The sequence below is a fragment of the Castor canadensis genome, chromosome 17 (assembly GCF_047511655.1).
Source record: "Castor canadensis chromosome 17, mCasCan1.hap1v2, whole genome shotgun sequence".
NCBI lineage: Eukaryota > Metazoa > Chordata > Mammalia > Rodentia > Castoridae > Castor > Castor canadensis.
The window spans coordinates 3,967,905-3,989,824 of record NC_133402.1 but is presented as its reverse complement, the minus strand read 5'-3'; the positions used below and the strand labels follow the sequence as shown (position 1 = coordinate 3,989,824).

General features: G+C 56.2%; 2 protein-coding genes across 5 annotated transcripts in view; both read right to left on the bottom strand.

The window, feature by feature from the left end:
* Window positions 1–127: 127 nt before the first annotated feature.
* On the bottom strand, window positions 128–1,507 carry Nudt16l1 (nudix hydrolase 16 like 1). Of its 3 annotated transcripts, none has more exons than XM_020176055.2 (3): window positions 1,302–1,507; window positions 973–1,233; window positions 128–488 (listed from the first exon to the last, which is right to left on the bottom strand). In XM_020176055.2, exons 1-3 carry the CDS (start codon window positions 1,452–1,454, stop codon window positions 267–269), a joined length of 636 nt encoding a protein of 211 aa, XP_020031644.1. In that variant the 5' UTR covers window positions 1,455–1,507; the 3' UTR covers window positions 128–266. The 3 variants fall into 3 exon arrangements, with proteins under 3 accessions (XP_020031644.1, XP_073915333.1, XP_073915334.1); XM_074059232.1 differs by having other exon boundaries at window positions 1,360–1,482; XM_074059233.1 differs by lacking the exon at window positions 973–1,233.
* A 2,078-nt stretch (window positions 1,508–3,585) lies between these two features.
* The window catches only part of Mgrn1 (mahogunin ring finger 1), a 44,360-nt gene continuing 26,025 nt past the window's right edge, over window positions 3,586–21,920 (bottom strand). Inside the window, exons 8-17 of one of the 2 annotated variants that reach the window (XM_020176068.2) lie at window positions 21,288–21,335; window positions 19,971–20,039; window positions 18,129–18,288; window positions 15,848–15,957; window positions 14,106–14,171; window positions 12,480–12,706; window positions 11,185–11,308; window positions 10,837–10,879; window positions 8,725–8,823; window positions 3,586–5,058 (exon numbers count right to left, since the gene is read on the bottom strand). In XM_020176068.2, the coding sequence (XP_020031657.1) occupies window positions 4,946–5,058; window positions 8,725–8,823; window positions 10,837–10,879; window positions 11,185–11,308; window positions 12,480–12,706; window positions 14,106–14,171; window positions 15,848–15,957; window positions 18,129–18,288; window positions 19,971–20,039; window positions 21,288–21,335 (1,059 nt within the window). In that variant the 3' untranslated portion in view covers window positions 3,586–4,945. The remainder of the gene's footprint in view (window positions 5,059–8,724; window positions 8,824–10,836; window positions 10,880–11,184; window positions 11,309–12,479; window positions 12,707–14,105; window positions 14,172–15,847; window positions 15,958–18,128; window positions 18,289–19,970; window positions 20,040–21,287; window positions 21,336–21,920) is intronic. The other variant, XM_020176069.2, reaches the window with a different exon arrangement.

The following is a 21,920-nucleotide window of genomic DNA, read 5'->3' as shown; positions in this document are numbered from 1 at the left end:
CTGCCCAGGGCCTGCACTAGCCACGGACTCATTCTCAGGAGGGTCTGAGACTAGGAGTGGACAGAATATCCTGAGTGTGGAAAGCCAAGCCCAGGTCATCCACTGTCTGACCTGAGAGGGGCAGCAGACATGATCAGCTGCCTGCTCCTCCCACACACACACACACACACACACACACACACACACGCGGAAGGCACACGTCCACGGAATTCCAGGGCCCATGGGCAGACAGAGCCAGGAGAGGGTGACAGCCACACAGGAAGCACCTAGGAGGACGCAGGAAGCAGCTTCTCCAGGGCCTTCTTCTGCTTCTCTGTGGCGGCGGCCACGGCCTCTGCCAGCTTCTCTGCGGGCATCATGTGGAGAGCCTGGAGGGCGAACAGAAGCTGGCACTTGGCGGTGCTGACGAAGGCGTTGCTCAGGAAGTTGGGGAAGCCGCCTGCCCGGTCCTTCTGGGTGTACAGTGGGACACGCACGAGGCCCAGCACCTGCAGGGCACGAGGCCAGAACTGGGGCGGACCCTCCATGCAGAGGCACAACCCTGACGGGAGCCCACCAGCCACGAAGCCAGAGGGCAAGTCTGGAGCGGCAGCAGCCAGCCAGCTGCTGGGAGCGTTTCCAGGCCGACGCCATGCGCTCCCCACCCTCGGCACCCCACCCTCCCATACGCCCCATGCTTCCCAAGCCTCCCAGGACCCCCACGCCCGGGCATCCCGGGGCCCTGCCTCCCCCTCCCCGCGCCCCTCCCCTCCCCTCCCCGCCTCCCACCCATTCCCAGGATTGGCAATAGCAGGCAGCGAAGCGGAGTAACAGCGCTGAGGGAGCCCAGGCCCCATCTCATCCCACTGCTGGGGGCCAGCGACTCCCCGACGCCCGCCCGGGGCCCCTCGGAGCCCCTCGGAGCCTTCCGCCGGGCCAGAGCCAGCCCGGGGCGGGGGCGGGGGCGGGGCGGGGCCCGGGCGGCGGCCCCACCTCCAGCCCGTGGTCGCGGGAGTGCACCGCGCTGATCTCCACGGCGTGCAGCTGCTCCAGCGTCAGCTGCCGCGCGTACAGGTGCGCCACGACGCGGTGCGGGCCCTCGGTCAGGTGCGAGCTCAGGTAGTCGGCCTCGGTGAGGCGCAGGCCGCCCAGGCCCAGGCCCAGCACCCGGTTCAGCCCGTCCTCCAGCGACCAGAAGCGCCGGTCCACGAAGCCGCCGGGGAAGCCCAGCAGCCCGTCGAAGCGCATCTGCATCTGCAAGGGGAGCGCGGGTCACCGGCGCGGGGTCGGAGACCCAGCCCGCCCCCCGCCCGGGTCCTCACCAGCACCGAGAAGCGCAAGGGGATGCGGCCGAAGAGCTGCCCGGGGTTGGCGGCGTACAGCATGGCGTGGCACGAATGGCTCCAGCCCGGGCCCAGGCGCATCGCCTCCTCCCGGCTGATCTGCTTCAGCTCGGGAACCGCCACGGCCGACATCTTCGCGTTCCCGGTAGCCCCGCGCCGCCCCTCGCGAACATGCGCGTCCCGCCTCCCGTCCCCTCAGCCAACCAGCGAGCGCCGCCGCCCGCGGGCCCCGCCCACCGACGACGGCGCTCCGTTGAGGGGACGGGCGGTGTGCAAAGCTGGGGCGGTGCCACCCCGTCCGCGGCCCAGGGAACGTGAACCTCCCAGGGCGCGGTGCGGCGAACCCAGGTTCCCCAGGGGCGCGCGCGCTCGGAGCCCAGACGCGCAGTTCCGGACCCGAGGAAGCAGGGAATGCAGATGGCTGGCTACCTCACCCCTGAGGGTGCCGGTGTCCTCTGGGGCCCGACTGTCCCTTCGCGGTTCGGTCCGCCCACAGGGGCGCCCTCCATGCGGCCACGCGTCTATGCAGGATCCCTGGGCGGACAGAGCGCGCTGCTCAGAAGGGCAGAACTCTCCCTGCCGCGCACAGCTCTGCTCTCTGGGGCCTGGCAGAGCTCCACCGCCCGTCAGTCCGAGTCCTCATCAGCGCTGCCAGGTGGAGCTGATCCAGGAGCCGAGGGGCCCGGTACCCAGTGTGCAGGACACGCAAGTGACTCAACTCCAGTCCAGCGCCCAAGTATCCTCTAGGTGCTTGGGGCACCCATCGGGGGTGACTGAGCCAGGATCCCACTGTAACTCTGTCCACGACAGAGTCGCATCATCGTGCAAGGGAAGGAGGCCTCTAGGACTTAAGGCTGCGCTGCTGCTATAGTCGTTCAAGGGACCACGAAGGGGCCCTCTGAACCAATGTCCAGGCTAACCTCGCCAACAGCAGGACCCAAGTACCACTCCCCCTCACCCCACCTGCGCTCAGGATGGGTACCCACGGCTGGGACCAGTTTCGGGCAGCTGTGCCAGCAGACCTGCTCAGTCACACAGGGAAGGCTGTGGGAGGTGGATGGAGGGGTGGGAGGTTGGCAGGATCTGCCGAAAACCCACTCACCAGGTAGGTCCAAGGTGGGGTTGGGGTCAGGAAACTGGGGGAATATGGAGCCAGCTAGGGAAGCTTTCTGCTGCTGTGGCCTTCAGCCAGAGGTCAGGGCTCACTCGTGGCATGCAGAGCTGGCACAGGAAGGGTGCCTCCAATCCAAGCAGGTCCCAGGGAAAGGCTCCCCTCCCTCACAACCAGGCTTTGATAAAAGCACCAGTCCTGTTGGGGGAAGGGAGGAGGAAGATCCAGTTTGGCCCATCTGCAAGAACTCAGCTCACTCCTCTGGCCACACTGGAGCCCTGGCGGAGCCCTGGCAGACCCAGGCTGTCAGAGCAGCTGCCAGGGCCACACATGGCAAGCAAGCATTCCCTGGCAGAGTTGGGCCAAGAACCCCAGTCCCTCTCTGCTCTTGAGGAATTAAAACACCGGCGGAGGCAGCTCCAATCAGGACGCCACTCCCTTTACAGGCTGAAGCCTCCATCCTCCAAACCTACCACTGGCAGCCAACCTGCTGCTCCACTTATCCTCCAGTCTGCAAGGTGTGGCTCCCATGCTCAAAAACCTGATCTGAAAGCCTTTGTTGAAAATGCCAAGCACTCCACATTCTCCAGCCAGCAGCCTTCTCTGTACCGTGAGGAAACTAGGCTCACTCCTGCTGCTGAGCCTCTGCACTTGCTGTCAGCTCTTGAGTCCTGTTCCGTCAGCTCCTTCATCCTTCAAGACTTGGTTTTCCCCTCAAAGACAACTGGTTAAATTAAGTCACCAATGTGACTTCATTCCCAATGATGTCTTTCCTAAAAGGAACCGAACCTTAAAAGTGCCCCACTGATTGGAATGAAAGTGCCTGGGGACCTGGACCTGGTCAGTTTTGCCCTGCTGGGGCACAAATGCGGGCAGGGACTGAGTAACTCGCACATGTGCCGACCTGGGTCTTCCACCACCTGCTGAGGAAACCCGAGCAAATTCCAGCCAGAGTGAGCAATGACAAGGAAAATGACAGTGCCAAGCCACAGCCCAGGCTCCGGAGCAGGGCTGCCACTGCCATCTTAAACAAGGAAACCAAGGCAGAGGCTGCCAGCTGTTAGGAGCCAACCACTAACCATTCAGTGTCCTGACACTTCATCAAGAACAGCCTCAGGCCCAGTGTTGTGCCCAGAGGGAGGCCAGACAGGATATTGCTGCATGGTTTTATTACTATAAATATACAGTAAAAACGAGCCAAAACTAGCCAATCAGAGTTCATCAAATGATAGCACGTGAGTCCAAAACGGGTCGGTCTGCATCCCATCTTTCAAAGTACTGGCACCAGTACTGGTGGCCAGAGGCCAGGGTGTTGGGAGGGAGGGAGGGAGGGAGGGAGGGAGGGAGGAGGTGTAGGTAGGGAGGGGGGAGGGGGGGTGCATGCACGTGGTCATGTGTACACACACATGTGCATACAGCAGGTAGGAGGCAGCTGGATGTGCTCAGCTCACAGGAGAGACGGAGGGGAGCCAGCCACTGCCAAGTCTCTTCCCCAAGTGCCTGCTGGAGAAGCCTCAGGGCGGGCTCTGGGCACAGGGCAAGCTGCCCCTGCCACTGGAGTTGTGGGGCAGCTCCTGTGCCAAGCCCTCACCATCCCTGGCAGGAGAGCTGCCCTCAGCACTGGCCCCAAGCCCTCCTGGAGCAGCTCTGCCTGGGCACCAATGCCAGACGCCCCTTTTGCCATTCTGTCGCAAAGTCACCTCAGAAGCAAAGCATCACAGCTGGGACTCTGCTCCCACATGAGCTCTTGGTCCCCTCCTCTCCCAGGCAGGGCACACTCCAGGACCTTGGACAGTTAAGTCAGTGAGAAGGGCAAAAGGGGTATTTGAATGGCAACGGGGAAGTCGAGGGGGCTGCCCAGGTCCCTCCCTGGTGGGTGGATGGGCTGTGCCACCAACATGAAACACAGCTACCTTGGGGGTACAAGACGCAGGGCACCAGGACCAGGCCACAGGTCACCCATCACCACAAATGAGGTCATGTTGCCCAGCCCTGCCCACAGCACCCCAGCTGCCAGAGCAGAAGCCACAGTAGAGTAGGTGGGGCCTCAGGGTGCCAAAGAGGGCCACCCGTCACCACAACAAAACCCCAGAGGCAGAGGCAGCCAGGCCACCTGGAGGGTTGTACACATGGGGTGGCAGACAGACCCCGTTTCCTTCATTGACCGGAACATGGCTCCCCCATGCTTCCAGAACACATATCTCCATGGACACCTCTTCTTTCTGCTGGTTTGCTAACTTCCAGGAGCACTGACCCTGGCTTTTGGGGAAGCTTCAGGGCCCAGTGCTGCTTTCCTTCATCTTGTACCATTTACAAATATACCGGCCGTAGAAAAAGAGGGTTTGTAGAAGGGACAGTCCACTGTGCTCTTTGATGGAGGGTCATGGTGGCCTCAGCCTGGTGGTCACACACAATGTGCAGACGGAAGAGGCCAGGGTTGCGCTTGGGTCCAGGGAAGCCTCTCAGCAAAGTCTGGAGAGCTGAGAGCTCCATGCTGCCAGCTTAGCTGGGCTCAGAGTGGGGTCAGCTCAGTGTGCCCAGGCTCAGGACTGGAGCCACCAAGAGGAGGCCAGGGGGGGCTGGTGGTGCCGAGGCTGTGGGGTGTCTCCACGGAGGTGGACCATCCTGCAGGTGGGAGGAGAGGGAAGCAGGGTCAGGCTTAGCTCCCTCAATAGAGAACCCGGGTGAGCAGGGCCCCGGCACCCCCACCTCTACCCCCAGATCACCCCGGGTGCCTGGCAGTGGAGCGTGGCAAGCTGCTAGAACCTCAGATCTCTGGTCCCTGCCCTAGTCAACACATCCTGGAGCTAAGCAGCTGCTATCCTTGTGAACTTTAGGCTGGAACTCATTCACCCGGCAGGAGAAGAGGGGCTGCTGGTACCACCTTCCAGATAGCTGTCATACCCCCCATACACCTGTACCCAGGAGCCAGGGCCTTGTGCAAGGTAGTTCTGCCATTGAATCACTGTCCAGGCCAGACCCAGGCCTCTGCTGTGGACGTTAACCTAACCTGTACCATTCAACCTGCCTTTGTCACCCGCAGGGCTGTGGCTGACTGTGCGTTTAGTGTCGGGGGCTCTTTCAGAGAGGGATACAACTTTTCAGAAGCAAGGCTCAAAAAGGACCAGAAAGAAAGGTCTGGGGAATGCACAGACATCCATCAGAACAAGAGAAGCAGCACCCCACCCAGCTTGGGTTGTCTGGAGGGAGAGGGCTGCAGCCTAGAATCCTGGACACCAGCCAGACACACCGCACACAGGCTCCATGGGCCCAACGGCCACAGTGCCTAGTCTTGCTGGGGAACCCTGGACGTGGAAAGCCTCAACCCCTCTGTCAGAACCTTTAGGAGGAACAGGTGGCATTGGACTGTCTGTCTAGTTCTCGGGGCCTTCAGGAACTGCCTTACACCCAGTGGAGGGCACCTCCAGCCTCACACATTACCCAACAGATTGTTCATGTGTCGGTGTTCCAGAAGGTTCCAAGGACAAAAGGGACAGGCTATCATTGGTAATAGTGATTTCACAGTAGAAAGGCTCAGCAGTCTACAAGAGTAAAGTGTACCACGTACATGGTGATGCCAGAGGCCACAAGGACAGAGGAGGGCAAGAGGACGCCCCCTGGACAGGAAGCAAGACAGTCTTCACTAGCCAGTATCCCTGAGAGGACAGACATCTCTAACAGACAAAGACTTTTCTGGGAACTGCTGACCTAGGGCCTCACACAGCTGGGGGACATCAGATTTGTTGCTGAAGCCACAGTCAAGAGGACAGGAGCAGGACCTGCTGGGCACGCAGAGTGCTGTGGACTGGAGCCCCCGACACTGCCCATAGACTTCCCACGGCTCCCTGATCCTCCAGCTCATTTCTACTGGGGATGGAGCTCGGCATGGCTGGGCTGATTCACCACTCTGCAGACCCTACGTCCTATAAGAGCCTGATCGGGCACCTATGCAGGTAGACGAACCTCCAGGTGCAACAGCAGGAGCCCCAGGAGGTCACCTTTTAGGGAAAAAGACACAGCTGCTGTTGATGGCTCTGGATTTGGGATCCAGGCCCCTGGGAAGACATAGATGTAGATGAAGACAGAAAGGCAGAAGGAACCCCACAGGGGGAACAAAGGTCTCCTCTCTCCAAGGACGCCCAGCAGAGCCCCCAAAGCAGGTAGGAAAGGACGTCACATACCAGCTCACTCCTCTATACCAACAGAGCAAGACTCAGGCCCCAAGGCTGTGCAGAGAAGGGAGAGACAGATGGAGCTTGGTTAGCAGGTGTTCGCCACAGACCAGCACAGACCCTAAGCCAAGCTTTAAGAAGGGGAACATGGCAGTTCTGCTCTGCCCGCTCTGATGGCCACAGCTACAGGGAAGGCATGCAGAGGGCACAGCTCCACTTCTGACTTCAGAAGCCACATTCCTGGGTGAAGGGTTAGACAGGACTGACTCGAGGCGAAGGCCCCTAAGTAGTCACCATTTTGTGGATTTCCCCACCTCCAGGAGACCTGGGTTCAGAGAATTAGGCTGCAGCCATCTAGGGGACAGCTGTGCAGGTGTCAAAGAATGAGGACACCTGCATGTGTGTGCGTGTGTGTGCGCGCACATTTTCACACAAATGTGTGAAGATGCTCAAGACCTTTGTTAAGTGACAAAAGCCAGGAGAACAGATGGTGCATTTGTGAGTAGCAAGCACTCACACGGGTGCAGGACTGCCGCTTGCCCCCAACATGCTGACACGCAGCAGTGGGGGCTGACTGGAGAAGGTGCAGGAGACAGAACTAGGAGGTGGGGCACCCCTCAAGCTGCACTGCTACACAAGCAACCAGCCTGTGTAATGGATAGTTCTGCAGAGCAGGGCTGGGGTCCAGAGCCCGGGGACAGTGACATGCCCCTGTGCTGAGTCGGCCAGGGCTGACTCTTTACCTTCAGCTGCCTGGATATGGATTGGGTCTCCTACCACTTCTAGATGCCTGCCACCCACCCCGCTGGACCCTGGCCTGGGGAGGGAGTGAAGGGTCCAAAAATCTTTGTCTCAGATGCTGCATCCTGAGACTCTGCAGGCTGCAAGGGAGGGGTGGCTTTTCAGATGCAAGTTTGTCAAGGTGCCCCCAGGACTGCCTGCAGCATCAGAACTCAGTTGTGGCTCTAGGAAGCTGGAGTCTCTCTCCTAAGCCCTCCTCGCTCACCCCGCAAGTTTATAATTGGAATGGACTACTTCAGGTCCTTCAAGCAACTTACTGGAACTCTGTGTTCCTTTGGGATGTGCTGTTTTCAAACACACTTCCACTCATGGGTTTGTTTTGAGGAGGCCACAGCGGGCAATAGCATCACTGGGACCTGCTCTCCAACACCTGGTAACCTTGCCAACCCCGGTCAGTCTGCACAGCCACTGCTTGCTCAGGAGCCAGTGGACAAAGCATGTCACAATCACCTTATGACCAAGCCATGGGTGACCTGGAGCAATGCAGGTTCCAGGGCCAGCCCGGAGACAAAAGGGCTTCTCCGACACATGGGAGAAGCTGGCTCCCTGGAGGATACTTCTAGGTGATGTCTCCAAAGGTAACATGGCTGTCTCTTCCTGAAGCTCAGGAGCCCCACTCCATCCCTGACTTTGGAACCCCAGACTTGAAGCTGAGGATCTTATCCTAACAGAGTGGAGGAGCTGAGCTGAGAGCCCTGGGTCTGAGTCTTTGGAAAGAAGAGGAAAAGCAAGACTGTCTCTCTGCCCTTGGCCTCCCACTGCCCAGCACAGTCAGCCTGTCTTCTGCTCTGGCCAGGGAAGTGCTGCTTCATCTGGGCAGGTGGCCTAGGTCAGCCCAGGGGCAGGTGAGTGGCTCAGAGGTGGCTGCCCTGGCTCTCTGGCTGGATTCTTCCACTCTCTCCCCAGCACAACCCTGGTCCTCTCTTTCTCAAATGCTGTTTGCAACTTCTGGGATGGAGGTCCTGCTGGTTCAACCGGTATGAAGCAGGCACGAAGGAAGACAGTGATCCCAAGCTGGCCAAACTGGTCCTCGGCAGGAGCACAGGGGAAAAGAGAGGACTGTGTCCTACAAGCAACCTGTCCTGCCTCTAGGAGTCAAGCCCATTCAAGAGTGGGAAGGGACCTCAGACAGAGGCTCTGCTGCAGAGAACCGGGCCTGCAGGAGAACACCAGGCAGAACCGGGCTTGGCCTGAGTCCCGCTTTGAGGGCTGGAGAAAAGAGTGTGACTTAGAGCCAGGAGGATGAAATGGGCTCCAGAGGGGCCAGCACCCCTGCCACAGACAAACAACCCTAACCCTGGACACCGCGTGCTATTACCTGGTAGGCAGATGTCAGCAGGAGGAACTGGCTGGCTGCAGCTGCGGTGCTGGGGGCTGCCATCCTGCAGGACATCCTCAATGGATGGTACTCGGCTCCCTGTAATAGGTGGAAGGGCAAAGTCAGGACCAACAAGCAGGGGCAGGTCCTGGTGATTGAGGGGTCCTGGGCCTGGCTCTGTCCAACTCCACCCTGAGCCCACCTGCTCTCCAGTGACCCCTTTTCTTTCCCTTCCCTTTCTCTCTCCCAGGCAGGGGACATTTTGTACTATTTCAAAACAAAGCTGGCTGGTAGCAGGTGCTAGTTAATCCCCTCTTATCAACAGATGGGAACATCCATACATGAGCAGACAGGTGGGCTTTTCCTCCCCACAGCAGTCCTCCTCAGCTCAGGCCTGTGCTTCCCAGTGCTGCTGACAGTAGTGTCCTCTGACAGAAAAAGGGCTGGCCCCCACACTGCCTGGGCTCCAGGGACCTGGGCACACCAGGGGCTCCCATCCCTGCAGATGCTTCTGCCTGGACAGACATGAGTTCAGACAGGGCACAAAGGGCCCAGCTCAAGGTGAAAAGGTTGAGGCCCCAAGGCTGAGTGTCTCCCGACAAGGTTGCACCAGTTGAGACTACAGACCCTGCTTCTCCACGCACAGACCCAGCTCCCAAAATAAAAATACAGGGAGGTGAGACCTAGAAGGGCGGCAGACACACACTGCTCCCGTGAACACTTTCAAGCTCATGCCCAAGGCCTGGGTCTTAGAATGGAGGGGCTGGCCCAGCCCCTGCAGATGGGCTTCACATGGGTAGTGGGGGCTCCCCCTGAGAGGGACATGGGGTGCAACAGAGTAGCTGGGATTTATTTTGGGGCCTTCACCGTACTGCTAGCCACACCACCAGTCAGGGCCATATCGTGGCTCCGTTACTTCTAAGTGGCCTTGAGCCTTCCTGGTTCTGCCTGTGCTGTGCGTTCTTCATCTGTCCAGCAGCGACATGGCAAAGAATGACCAAGACAGCAGAGCGAGGCTTTGGAGGCACCTCGTCCAGGGAATAGCCAGTGAGATCTGGCAGGAACCCAGGCCACACATGCCCAAATCCTCAGCTATGCGGAGGTGAGAGGAGATGCCAGTGTTTTCTGCTCATCTCGAGACAGCCAGGCAACTCAGGAAAACCACCAAACAAGAGGGCTCATCGCCCACGCCCAGGCAGCCCTCCTGAGGCAGGGTAGATCAGGGAAATGGAGGCATGGGAAACAGCAGCCAGGAATTTATAAATAAGTTTTGTACTAATGGATAGTTTGGTTAAAAACATCTAGATTCTGCTCTCTCTGCTTTAAGCCTTATACTCCCTCAACAAACTGCAACATTTATTAAAAGAAAAAAAGAGCAGCTCTCTCCCTCTGACCTTGCCCCCAAAATTAGTGTGCTCTGAGAACTGACCAAAGATATCTTTAAAAAGACATTTATCCTGGGAAAGACTCCTCTGGGCACAAAGGAAAATACTTATCACAAGGACAGACACCTGTCCTGAAGGGAGCATGTGGCAGGACCCCATCCATTCTTTAAAGGACTACTCAGACATCTGTGTCATAATGACCCATATTTAACGAGTGGGCCGACCCTGAAATCTTTGGGCCCAACTGATAAGTCAGTGTAACAGCAAATACAACTAATTATAGCAGGTTTCAGAATAAAAGGAAGCACTTTTCCTAAAGTGAATCAAGCCAACCCCCAACCACTTTTTCACTATAAATATCCTTGATGTTAGAACACTGGTTGCACCTGTTATCAAATGTGCCTGCACTCATATCTGCTCTGTGTACTATCTTTCTCTTTCCTTTGCTTTAGCTTTACCAATAAACTTTCTTGGTCTCTACTTCGATGTGTCCTAAAATTCTTTTTTTGTGACATCACGAAATCGATACCCAAGGGCCAGGCGGAGGCCTCCTCCCTGGAGTGTTACAGCTCGTTAACACTCCCTGTACACACATGGGGGGCTGGCTGGAAACCCAAAGCCCTGCCCCAGTGCATTGCTAATCTAGGCCAGAAGTGTAACTGCTCCTAAGAAGTACAGGCTGAGGAGGCGGGAAGCCCAGCTTGGGGCCAGGCTGGGAGGGGCTCACCTGGCTTCAGCGAGGACTCATCCACTTCTTCTGTTCCGAAACTCTAAGAGACAAAGAAGAAGGCTGCCTGGAACTCAGTGGCAGGGCTGGTGCCAGCTGATCTCCTGAGAGCAGGTAGAGGCAATGGGCAGGAAGGAGAGCAGAAGCCGCCACCCCAGGCTGCAAAGACGTTGCTGGGTGCCACACCTGTACAGTACTCATGGCAACTCCATCACACCCCAAGTTAAGACCAGAGGCTGGGGTCTCCTGCTACAACAGTGCCCAGGCAGCATGGGTGCCTCAAGATAGCTCAGGGAGTGAGGTCCTGAACAGGTCTCCAGGGCCTCACCAGGGACGGAAGGGCCTCACCTCAGGAGAGCTGCTCTCCCGCAGCACCAGTTCTGTGCAGCTTGGAGGGAGAGGAGCATCCGAGACCTCCGAGATTTTCTCCTCATCCTCCTCGTGGATGGGGGATGATGGGGACCGCAGGGTGCTGGGGACACAGAGGGTAGGGTAGGTGGTTGGAGGATGTCTGGATGAGAAATGGATCCAGCCAAAGCCACAATGGACAGCAGATCCCCCAACTTGATGGCAGCAGGGTGACCTGCACATCCACCAGGAGCCATGGAAGAGACACCCCTGAGGAGCAAAGACTGGGATACCTCAAGTGCCATGCAGCCCTCACAGCCAACACAGACCCAGCCCTGCTTGACAGAGGCCTTCTGAAGGATACCAGCATAGGACCATCTACCCCCACCTGACAGAGGCCCTCTGAGGGACACCAGCACAGGCCCAGTGTCCTCTTCTTTCAGAAGACAAGAGAACTGTCAACAGCAGAGCCCTAGGTGGGAAGCAGCAGGCAGACTGCACGTGACTCTGTGCATCTCTGGAGTCACAGGACCACATGCACATGGCACTGAGGCCTGGGTGGCATTACAGAGCATGTATCTTCTCTACCCCGTTCTATTGGAAGAACTAACACAACAGCAGGGCTGGGTGGCCATTCCTTACAAGTCTCCAAGGGAGTCCCAGCTGACCCCTCCAGTCTGAGGAGGGTCAACCCCAGGGGGCCATGCCTGCAGATACTGCCAAAGCCTGGAAGGACCCATGACCACAGGCATAGCGAGAACAGCAAGGTGGGCCTGCTTCACTCCTCAGGGGTCCTGAGTTGCAGCTGTCATTGCTGGTCACTTGGTGGGATGCACCTATGTGACCACTGACTATTGAAGTCCTGGAATCCCGACACTCAAATGGGCTCCCTGGGCAGACATAGCACATGGTCCTGCAGTGTGCTGAGAGCAAGTGGCCAGAGTGGCCTGGGGAGGAAGGGCGTTAGGAACCCGTGGCCTCCATCCAGCAGCCTCCCTGCTGCTCTGCTCCACGTCCTCTGTCATGGCCAACTATGGGTGAATCTGACCCACTATCGGGCCTGATGCGTTCTGGTCATTGCACAAAACTGTCAAACCACAGATTAACTCTTATGCATGTCATATGCCACCACACACATACACACACACACACACACACACACACGCACAGTCATACACTCAAATTCACACACTCAGACCCATTCATACACATTAACACACACACACAAACACACACACATACACACAGCAAGCTAGAACACACCTCCCTAAAGGGCAGTCAGGCACCGGCCTCACCTGTCTGGAGACTTGCTCCGCGGCTTGCCCTTCTGGTGGCCACCTTCCATGATTCGATCGAGCCCTGCAAGTGGACAGCTGGCCTGGGACAGGCTGTCTGAGATGCCTGAATAGGTGATTTCCTCATAAAGGGGTGCCGAAGGGATGGCGGGAGAGACAGCACGCAGGCCATTGAGTGCCTCGAGCAAGGAGATGGGCTCATAGCCAGGTGGGATGCTGTCGGAGCTCTGCGGGGAGAAGGATAGGTGAGGAGGGAATGACTGGGCTCCCTGCCCTTGACACAGAGCCCCAGAAACTGGGCTTGCGTCCCAGGGACATGCTATTCCCCAGCCCCGCTTTGTGATAATCTTCTTCCACGCCACTTGTTGGGGACTTAAATGCCCTCTTCCCTGCCAAATGCTCCTGCATGGCCTCAAAGCCATTCTGCCTGGGGCTCCCTCAGCCCACAACTGCAGCACACCTGGACATCTATAAGAGCCACCACCTTGGCCAGCCCTACTTGGCTTTCTGCTCCCACCTTGCAGGGGTAGAGTGCACAAGGGAGTTAGTGACAGCAAGAACCCAGGAGCAGGGAGAGCGAGCCATGCCAGAGGCGAGAACCATCACCAGCAAGTGCCCTGGGCCTCCAGAAGCACAAACTCCGGGGGTGGTGGGAACATGTGTGTAAGAGCCACTGCTGCCCCTTTGCCAGGAGTGAATGGATTCCATAGGCCAAGAGAGATGGAAAGTGCTCAGATTCCAAGGACCAGCCAGCCACCAGGCCACGGGGCTGCTAAGGGTGGGGCTGTGCTGAACCCCTTTGCCCTCACCATCAGGTGTGAGCACGATGCTCACAAGTGCTCCCTACTTGGCCCAACCGACCAACAGAGACCACGAAAGGGAGGGGGTGGAGAAGTAGCATCCTGGTGACCTCAGGCGGGCACTGTGGTGTTCCTGGACCACTGTCCTTCCCTTGTCAGCTCCTGACTTAAAGTAAGTAACTGCTCTGAGCCACCCTCTCCTCCAGAAAGGAAAAACTCTTCTCTGGGTTGCTTCTCAAGGAACTTCCACCTCTCGGTTACACTAAGATACCAGGTTTTCAAATGGGTCTTCCAGGTCAGCGGAGGCTCTGGGGAGAGGGCTGGTCTGGCTAAATCCGTTACTCTCCCTCTGCCTATTTCCTAAGGTGCAGGGAAAATGCCAGAAAACCAGAGTCCTCAGCCCAAAGAGCCAAACTCCAAGGGACAGAGAGCAAGGGACGCGGGACCAATGAGCATGCGCAGGGAGTGCTGTTTGCAAAAGGCAGCAATGTTAGCTCCACCTTCAACATCCATTCCACTGCCAGCAAGAAAAAAGGGAAACGGGGGAGATGGGCGCCGTGGAAAGCAAAGCTGGCGAGGAGGGGTGCTGCCGAGGCTGCTGTCTGCCCCCGGCGGAACCAGGGACTGGCTTTTGTCAACAGACCTTGCACTTTGCTTGTTCCACAAAATTCCCTTCATGGGCAGGGACTCCAGGACTGGGGAGAGCGATTTGACAGAGTGCATTAATCAGACATTTTAGCCTGCGGTCATGACCTTCCCACACTTCTCATTGACTTCAGAATAAGGGTGCGGGGCAAAACTGTAGCCAAGGACCAAACACACTTACTGTTTCCCTTTTAGGGTTCTTGCTGGCCAGGGAGGCGGGGTGCGACTTTGATTTTTTAAAAGGACACTGTCAAGATAAAAATCATACATTTTACAACTACCACCCCCACTTGGCACTGGGGTTGGCAAGGCTAGGTCTCTGGTTTGCTGCCCTGTGGCATGCCAGGACCTGGCGCTCACATGCTCTGTGCAGGGAATTTCAAGCCCATGCTAAACCAGTCCTGCATCAGGCCCTGGTGGCCTCTGTGTCTTACCAGTCTCCAGGAGCCTTGCAGCTGGTCCCACTCGGAGTAGCAAGGGTATGTCCCCATCCACAACACCCACCCACCCACAGCCTGGGTCACCCAGAACAGCAGGTCCTGGCCAAGACAGCATGAGAGTAGCTGAGTGCGTAACCCCACGATCCTCTTGACTCCCTGGAGAAAATGCCTAATTTGGGCTCTCTATGGCACTGTGTGGAAACAGTCCAGATGGGGAAGGTGGCAGAGAACAAGAACTCTGAGCCCTGCAGAGAGGAAGGTGATGGTCCTTCTGGGGCAGGTTAAGCTGCTGGCTAGCAGTTACATGTTAAGGTACCTCCGCCCTGCACGGTGGAAGGTGTCTTGGCTCACTTGGGGTACGAGGGATAAACAGGAAGGGGTGAGTCTGATCCTTGGCCACTAGTCCAGAAACTGGGAAGGGCAAAACCAAGCAACAAGAAACCCACCACCATGAGCACCAGTTAATCCCTCTGAAATATTAACTCCCTTCTTTCCAGGTCCACCTAAGTATGATTCCTCTCACAACCAAAAAGTATTTTGCTGGTGGAAGTGTGTGGCATTTCTAAAGCAAGGCCAACACAGTAGGTGCTGGAAGGCGGGGGTGAATACGGAGGGTGTGCAGAAGGCTTGTGCTGACAGCCCAGTCTACAAAACTGTGGGGTCAGCCCTCTGGAGTAGGGAATGGGCTTTGGTGATAGGGACTGTGATGGGGCCTTAGGGCAGCTCTGCCTCGGCTGCAGCTCAGATTCTGGAAGAGAATCTGAACGTGTGCATTTTAAGGGATGTCTCCAGGCTCTTCAATGCTCAGAACCTTTGTGTGGGCAGGGCACATCACATTGGTTGGTGGGGCCAGGGCAAGACCGTCAAGTAAAGGAGGCTAGCAAGGAACCTCTGGGCGCAAAGCCTTCATCCTGAGGCTGCACATGCCCGCAGGGTTTACTCTTCTTCTCTCAGGAGGAAGCAGGAGTCCAACACCAGGCCTGGCCCTGCCGGCTGGCTACCATCCGACCCACTCCCACTGCCTCGTCCTCTTCTTCCCACCTGCATCTCTGTCCCTGGGCATCACTCCCGCTGCCTCCGAGGGGTCAAGCCTCTCTAAACCTCTTTCTCTGCCTGAGTCTGTCTCTCATTTCACCTCCCTCTCTCTCTTTAGGCCCTGACGGACAGACCCTCCCTTCCTACAAGGTCCAGCAGTGCAGTCTCCTTTTGGGGGTGGGGGGTTCTGGGCTGGGGCTATGGTCAGCCATTGTGGGATAGACTCTGGGCTGGGGCTATGATCAGCCATCTGGCAGGGCATACTCAGGAAGGTTGTGACGGCTGCCCTTGGACAACACCTCCTGTAGGCGACAGCGACATACACTTTGGTGGGAGCTAGCAGAGGGTCTGAGCCTCCTCAAGAGCAACAATCAGCCTGGTCCCCAGCCTCCTGTGGGGGCCATGCCTGTCCAGCAGCCAGACAAGAAAAACAGGAAGAGGCACTTACAGAGTGCTCATCATGATCCACACTCTGGGCCAGGACAGGGCTGAAGGAAATGGGAGACAGGGCCCCTGGCTTCTTCCGCACCGCCCGGATCTGCAGGAGAGCCCGGAACGCTGTGGCAGAGGGAGGAGCACACATGAGCAAGAGTAGCATCTCCAGCATGAAGAACCCCTCCCAGCCCAGGGACGCTGAGCACCACATGCTATGACACCCCACACATCCAGGCACAAGAAACATGCTCCCAAGCTCTGCCCGTCACGCTCCCCACCATCAGAGGTTGACCAGAACCTTAAGAAATGGCCCCAAGCAGAGGCAAAAAGAGGCCATGAGGTTGCCCCAATGGCAAGGCTCTGATGGAGTTGCTAAGGGCAGTTGGTCAAGAACTGTCCATTACCCTCACTGTTCAAGATAGTGACCCTGGCTCCAGCTCACGCTAATGGGGCAGAAGGGTGGAGACTGGGGCAGACCCTGGCTGCAGGGAGAACAGATCAGGACTTGGGATGTCAGGGACATCCGATAGCACACTCTGTGCCCACAATAGCAACAATGAAGTGATGTTGCTGGGATATGGTAGGTGAAGGTAACTGCCATGCATTCATGACAAACAGGCCACAAAACAGGAGCAAAAAAGACAAGTGAAGGAAGAAGCTGTGGCCTGGCATTGAGGGTGGCTGGGACAGGTTGCAGGTTGGCAGCATTTCCTTCTGGGTTTGCACTTTGCAGTACCACCCTCATTTACTACCAAGAACAGGCAGATTCTGACTTCAGCCAGTAACAGGAGGCCTCTACCCGCATCTCAGAGAAAAGAAATCAGCACAGAGGCAGGCCCAAGGCCACAAGACCATCCCTAACTCAAGCCTGATGACCCTTCCTCAGGGCCTGCTCCACACTTGAAGATTTCAGAGGTCAGCTGGCAGGTCCTGACACCTACAATGAGTTCAGATCCCCACCTGGGGCCAGGCCCAGCCCAGCCCAGCCCAGCCAGGGCCCTCCTTCCCACCCTTCTGACCTCAGGCCTCCTCAGCCCTGCTGTTCTGACCACACCCATCACATCCAGATTTCTGTCCCCCAGTTTCCCCATCTTCTGCCTCACACAGGACCTTTCTGTGTGCATTGGAGTCTCCTGAGACAGTTAGCCTCCACAACCTTCCATATCCCAGATTCACCAGCCATGGAGGAAAGACATGAGCTGTGGGCTGGAAGTAGAGTTTACAAGCTCCATGTTTGCAGCCCCATGGGGGCCCAAAGAAAGGGCCCTACCTAGCTTCCCGAGTTGGTCCAGGCCAGGCTACACACCTGCTCCTGCCCTGTTTTTGCTTCCTTGGCCCTTGCACCACACTCTAAATCCCAGAAAGCTCCAGGAGGCCAGGAAAAACTGGGGACTGGTGCTGAGGCCCATCAACCACCAGCATGCCTCTTTTCCCAAACCCAGGTCAGTAGGGAACCCTGGAGAAGCCTTGAGTGGCTGGGTATCCCTGGGATGCTGGCTTCTTGTGAAGCCACCCCAGTCACTGGCAACAGGAGTGCTGCCTCCATCTTGGCACCCTGTGGACGCCAGGGCTAGCACAGGGGTCCACACAGGACAGACAATGAACAACTAACACTGACCCTTCCTGGTTCATGGTCCGAGAACCCACTATCACCAGCCCCTTGCACAAGCTTAAGCTCGCAGCCCACATGCAGCCCTGGCCTTCCTCCTGGTCTCCAGGTCCCCAGACTGTGTGGCCTGATATTCTGTATCTGTACACCACCTGCCTTATGAGCCTCAGGAACCACCACCACCCATACTTCACATGCATGCACACCACCACCCCTCTCCACAGCATGGGGACAGCACTGTGACATGCTGCTGCTTTCAGATAGTGGGTTCAAAAGCATGAGCCAAGACTGCACAGGAGTGAGGAGGCAAGTTTCCTCAGATCCATGACAAAAGCCTGGGTACTCAGCTTTCCCCACCACACTTCCATTTTCAACTTACTTGAATTTTTCCAAAATATTTCCTACAGAACCTTCAAAAACAGATTTTATCCCTGGCCAACCTTTGCCTGGTACAAGTGCCACTGCACGCTTGTGCCTGGAGCACTTCTGTTCCCTTCCTTCTAAACCCCACCTGTCCTGGAGGTGGCTCTGAGGACCTGACTGCGCTTATGCTAGCAAACCTCATGTAAACTAGCCCTGCATGGAGGACAGGTGGCACGCTCATCTCTTAGTCAACAGGGACTGACAGACCCCACGATGAACCTGGCACAAGGCTGCTGTGGTGCAGGGCCCTGGCAGCACTCACGTAGCCGGCAGATGGGGCAGTTGTTGGCCTGGTACCGCAGTGTGTCGGCACAGGAGGTGCATAGGCACAGGTGGCGGCAGGGCAGGATCAGTGTGTCCCGCAGGTCTGACAGGCACACCACACACTCATTGCTGTTGTCACTGTTCTCGTCATCTGAGGGCTGTGGGGACAAAGGCCTATAGGTCAGTGGCCTTCTGAGGGCCCAAGGCTGCTACCCAGAACAGGCCCTCCTGTGCCCAGCTGAGACATCAGCCATCTCCCCTCCCCCAAGAGAAATATGGCAAAGGGAAACCCAGAAGGCAAGAGGCTTTTGGTGGTGGGAGAACCCTCAGGTGCCCTACCAGGCACCAAGCTCACACACAGGGGAGCAACTATGCCAGTACTCACCCAAGCTATGAGAACTCACCTTCTGCTGCTCAGACATAGATAGACAACGCTAAAGAGATGCACTGCTAAGGTCTTTACAATGGTCAGGGAGCCTATCAATACCTTAAAAACAATCAAATCTAACTTGGAAATATTGTCATTAAATAAATAATAGCAGCCTGCAGAAGCCAAATCAGCATGTGGATCAAGAAAAAAGTCAAAGTCTCACGCATGTGATCCTAGCTACTCAGGAGCCAGTGATCAGTAGGATCGCAGTTCGAAGCCAGCCCAGGCAAATAGTTCATGAGATCCTATCTGGAAAAAGAGCCGTTGGAGTGGCTCAAAGTGTAGGCCCTGAGTTCAAACCCCAGAACTGCCAAAAAAAAAAAATAAATAAACCACAAAAAAGGGCTGTATTTCAAATGCTAGAGCACCTGCCTAGCAAGTGTGAGGCCCTGAGCTCAAGCCACAAGCCACAGTGCTGGTCAAAAAAAAAAAAAAAGAGAGTAAGTGAGTCTTAAACAAGGGTTGGAAACAAGCCACTTCATCTCAGTGAGTAAAGTTTTACTGGACCCTACCCACGCCCATGTCGTGCATCTCTCAACTACAACTGCAGCACTGACTAGAAGCCACAGAAACCAGACAGCCCATAAAGCCGGAAGTGTTTACTATGGAGCCCTTCACAGTCAGTCAGCGACTGCTGGCGAAAGCACGTAGATGAGCAAGGCGTGCTCGGCTGCAGCCAGACCTGGCCTCCCAGCTCCTGGCTGGTTCCAGCTGTCCTGGACCAGAAATCACTGAAGCTCCTGTGACTTTCAGAGGCTTAAAAAAAACAGGTGGCAGATTTGTTCATACCAGAATGCCTTTAAAACTAATACAGAGGCCAGATGGAATGGCTCAAGTGGTAAAGCATTTGCCTAGCAAGCGTGAGGTCCTGAGTTCAAACCCCAGTGCTGCCAAAAAAAAAATGCAGAAGACAACCAGGTTCCAATTTCATGCTGTGCTGTCCTGCCCTGGATCTGCTAGGCCATTACTGTGTCTGGCAACACAGCTCCTGGACATCAGCATTGAGTCCCTCCACCACTCTGCAGAACACACTGTCTGCAGGGAGGCAGGACCTAGTTGTTCAAGAGGGGACAGCATAGCTCACCTAAGGAAGGGAGGGGCTGAAGAGGTCACCAGATCCAAGGCTGCCCTGGGAACTGGATGGTGACTTAGGTAACAAACCAGAGAAGTTGCTGAAAAAAGGACAAAATATACCAAAAACTGACATCTAAAAAGGAATTAGGGAAAAATGATGGAGGCTGGGAGACCAGGCCATGCTGAAGAAGGCTCCTTCCCATCAACCCTCAGGGATCTTGGGCCGGGCCTGAAGGACCCTGGCAAGTCGCCCACAGTGAGTGGGTTTCCATAAGGCAGACAGAAACCCAGGTGTGTGGTAGCCTAGAGTCCAGGCAGGCGCCCTCAAGGACACACCTTGGTCTCCTGGTTATTCTTGTTCTCGATGCCATAGATCTCCTGCAGCAGGTAGCTGACCCGGTCCACCTGCAAAGCAGACAGAGGCGCTGGGCCCTGGCGAGCCTCCACTCAAGGCCCTCCACCATCTCCACATGTGGCGGAGCTTGACACACAGGGCAGCTGTGGCAGGGCTGCGGGGCCTATTCAGTCCTGCCCCCTGGGGATGGGGGTCGATGCCAGGAAAGGGGCAAGGAAAGCTGATGCGTGTCTAGCCCTCCAGCAGCACAAGGAACAGGGCTGGGAGCCCAGCCATCCTGCCCATCATCATCTCTACCTCCAGAGAAAAACCACTTTGGACCCACCCATCACCAGCCAGCAAGAGTGGCCAGAGTCAATGTATGCAGGCAGCAGATGAATGCCCACATAGCTACTTTCCACATCTCCTTCCGTGAGACATTAAAAAGTCTGTAGTCTCAAAAACACCAAGGTGGCGTCCTTCCCTGCCATTTGCTCCCGACCTAAAGGCCTCAGCTTTTGGGCCCCACAGTTCCAGAGACCACAATACCCCTCTAAACAGCCAGGGTCCTGCCAGCTGGCTCCCCCAAAACAAGTGTCCCAACTGCCAGCAGGGACTCTAACCACCAGTACCTATGGAGTCTGGACTCACCAGTTTCAGTCTTTCTCTCTTTTAAACAGCTAACCAACTCCAGTCCCATTCTGTGGCTTGAAAGAGATCTTTGGCATCTGGGCAGCTACTCACAGGACAACTACTAAGCACAGCCTTGGAACACAGACCCCAGCACGGTATTAAAGTCAGTCTTACTCTCTAGGTCTCACACAGTCCATGAGCTTCTCACAACGCTTAGGCCCAAGGCACCAGGAGTAGGACATGGAATTAATGAACCCAGAGAGAAGCTGCATCGGTCTACAGCTCCCACTCATTCTGGGATTTTCCACCACCCTTCTTTTAAGCACTGACAGTCAATGGAATCTCTGCCCAATGCTACATAGTCCCAGCAATGAGTATGGGGGAGGAGGAGGCTGAAGGCTGTTTCCTGTCTGTCCTTCCATCTTCCACCCACTCATCCAGCAAGTATTCACCAAGTGCTGAACTGTGTTCAAACTGGACAAGACTCAGGGCCTTCAAGAGTGGCTGTGGTACTCAGTGGGTATGCGATCCTAAGACAGAGACTCCAACATCTCAGAGACTCAAGGTGTGGAGCTCCCACATGGCCATGTTGGCCCAGGAAGAGCAGTGCATGGAGCCTGGGAAGGTGTGTGCACATGTGTGTGTGTTTTAAATCAAAGGGGCCATGAATTTTGTCTGGCACTTACTATTTGCTTCTGCTTTAAAGGCTTCACAGAGAAGCTGCCATCCACATGCTGTAAGGGAACAACACAGGTTAATGTGGTTAGCTGGTGCCTCCAAGCACTCCTGCTCTGCCAGCTAGCAGCCACCCACATCCATTGCTGAAGACACAAAGGCAAGGAGTCAGGCCAGGACTGCTCAGACCGTCATCAGGCCTGGCTTCCAAACAAAAGAACTTGGAGAACCCTCTAAACACAAAGTCTGCTGGGCCGATTTCCCTGAAGAATCCAACTCTCCCTCGTGGCTCTCAAGCTAAGTTGAAGCCATTCAGCCAAGCTCTGAAGATGGACAAGAATCTCCTGTCACCCAGAAGTGGCAGTGAAATCAACACAAACAAGCTCTTGCGTGCCAATGGCCTGATTTAGTTAGGAAGACAGCACACGCACACAGGACAGCTCAAAGCACTAAAAACGTTAAGACAAAACAGAATCAATGCATTCAGCACTGTCCAGGGAAATGCAGAGTTCAACAAGGTTAATTACGATATCAGATACAAGATTTTGAGACAACACTAATTATACTTTCCGAGTCAACCAAGACCAGCACTCAGAATTACCTGGTGGGTTCTTAAGGAAATTTCTAGAACGTAGGACTAGAAG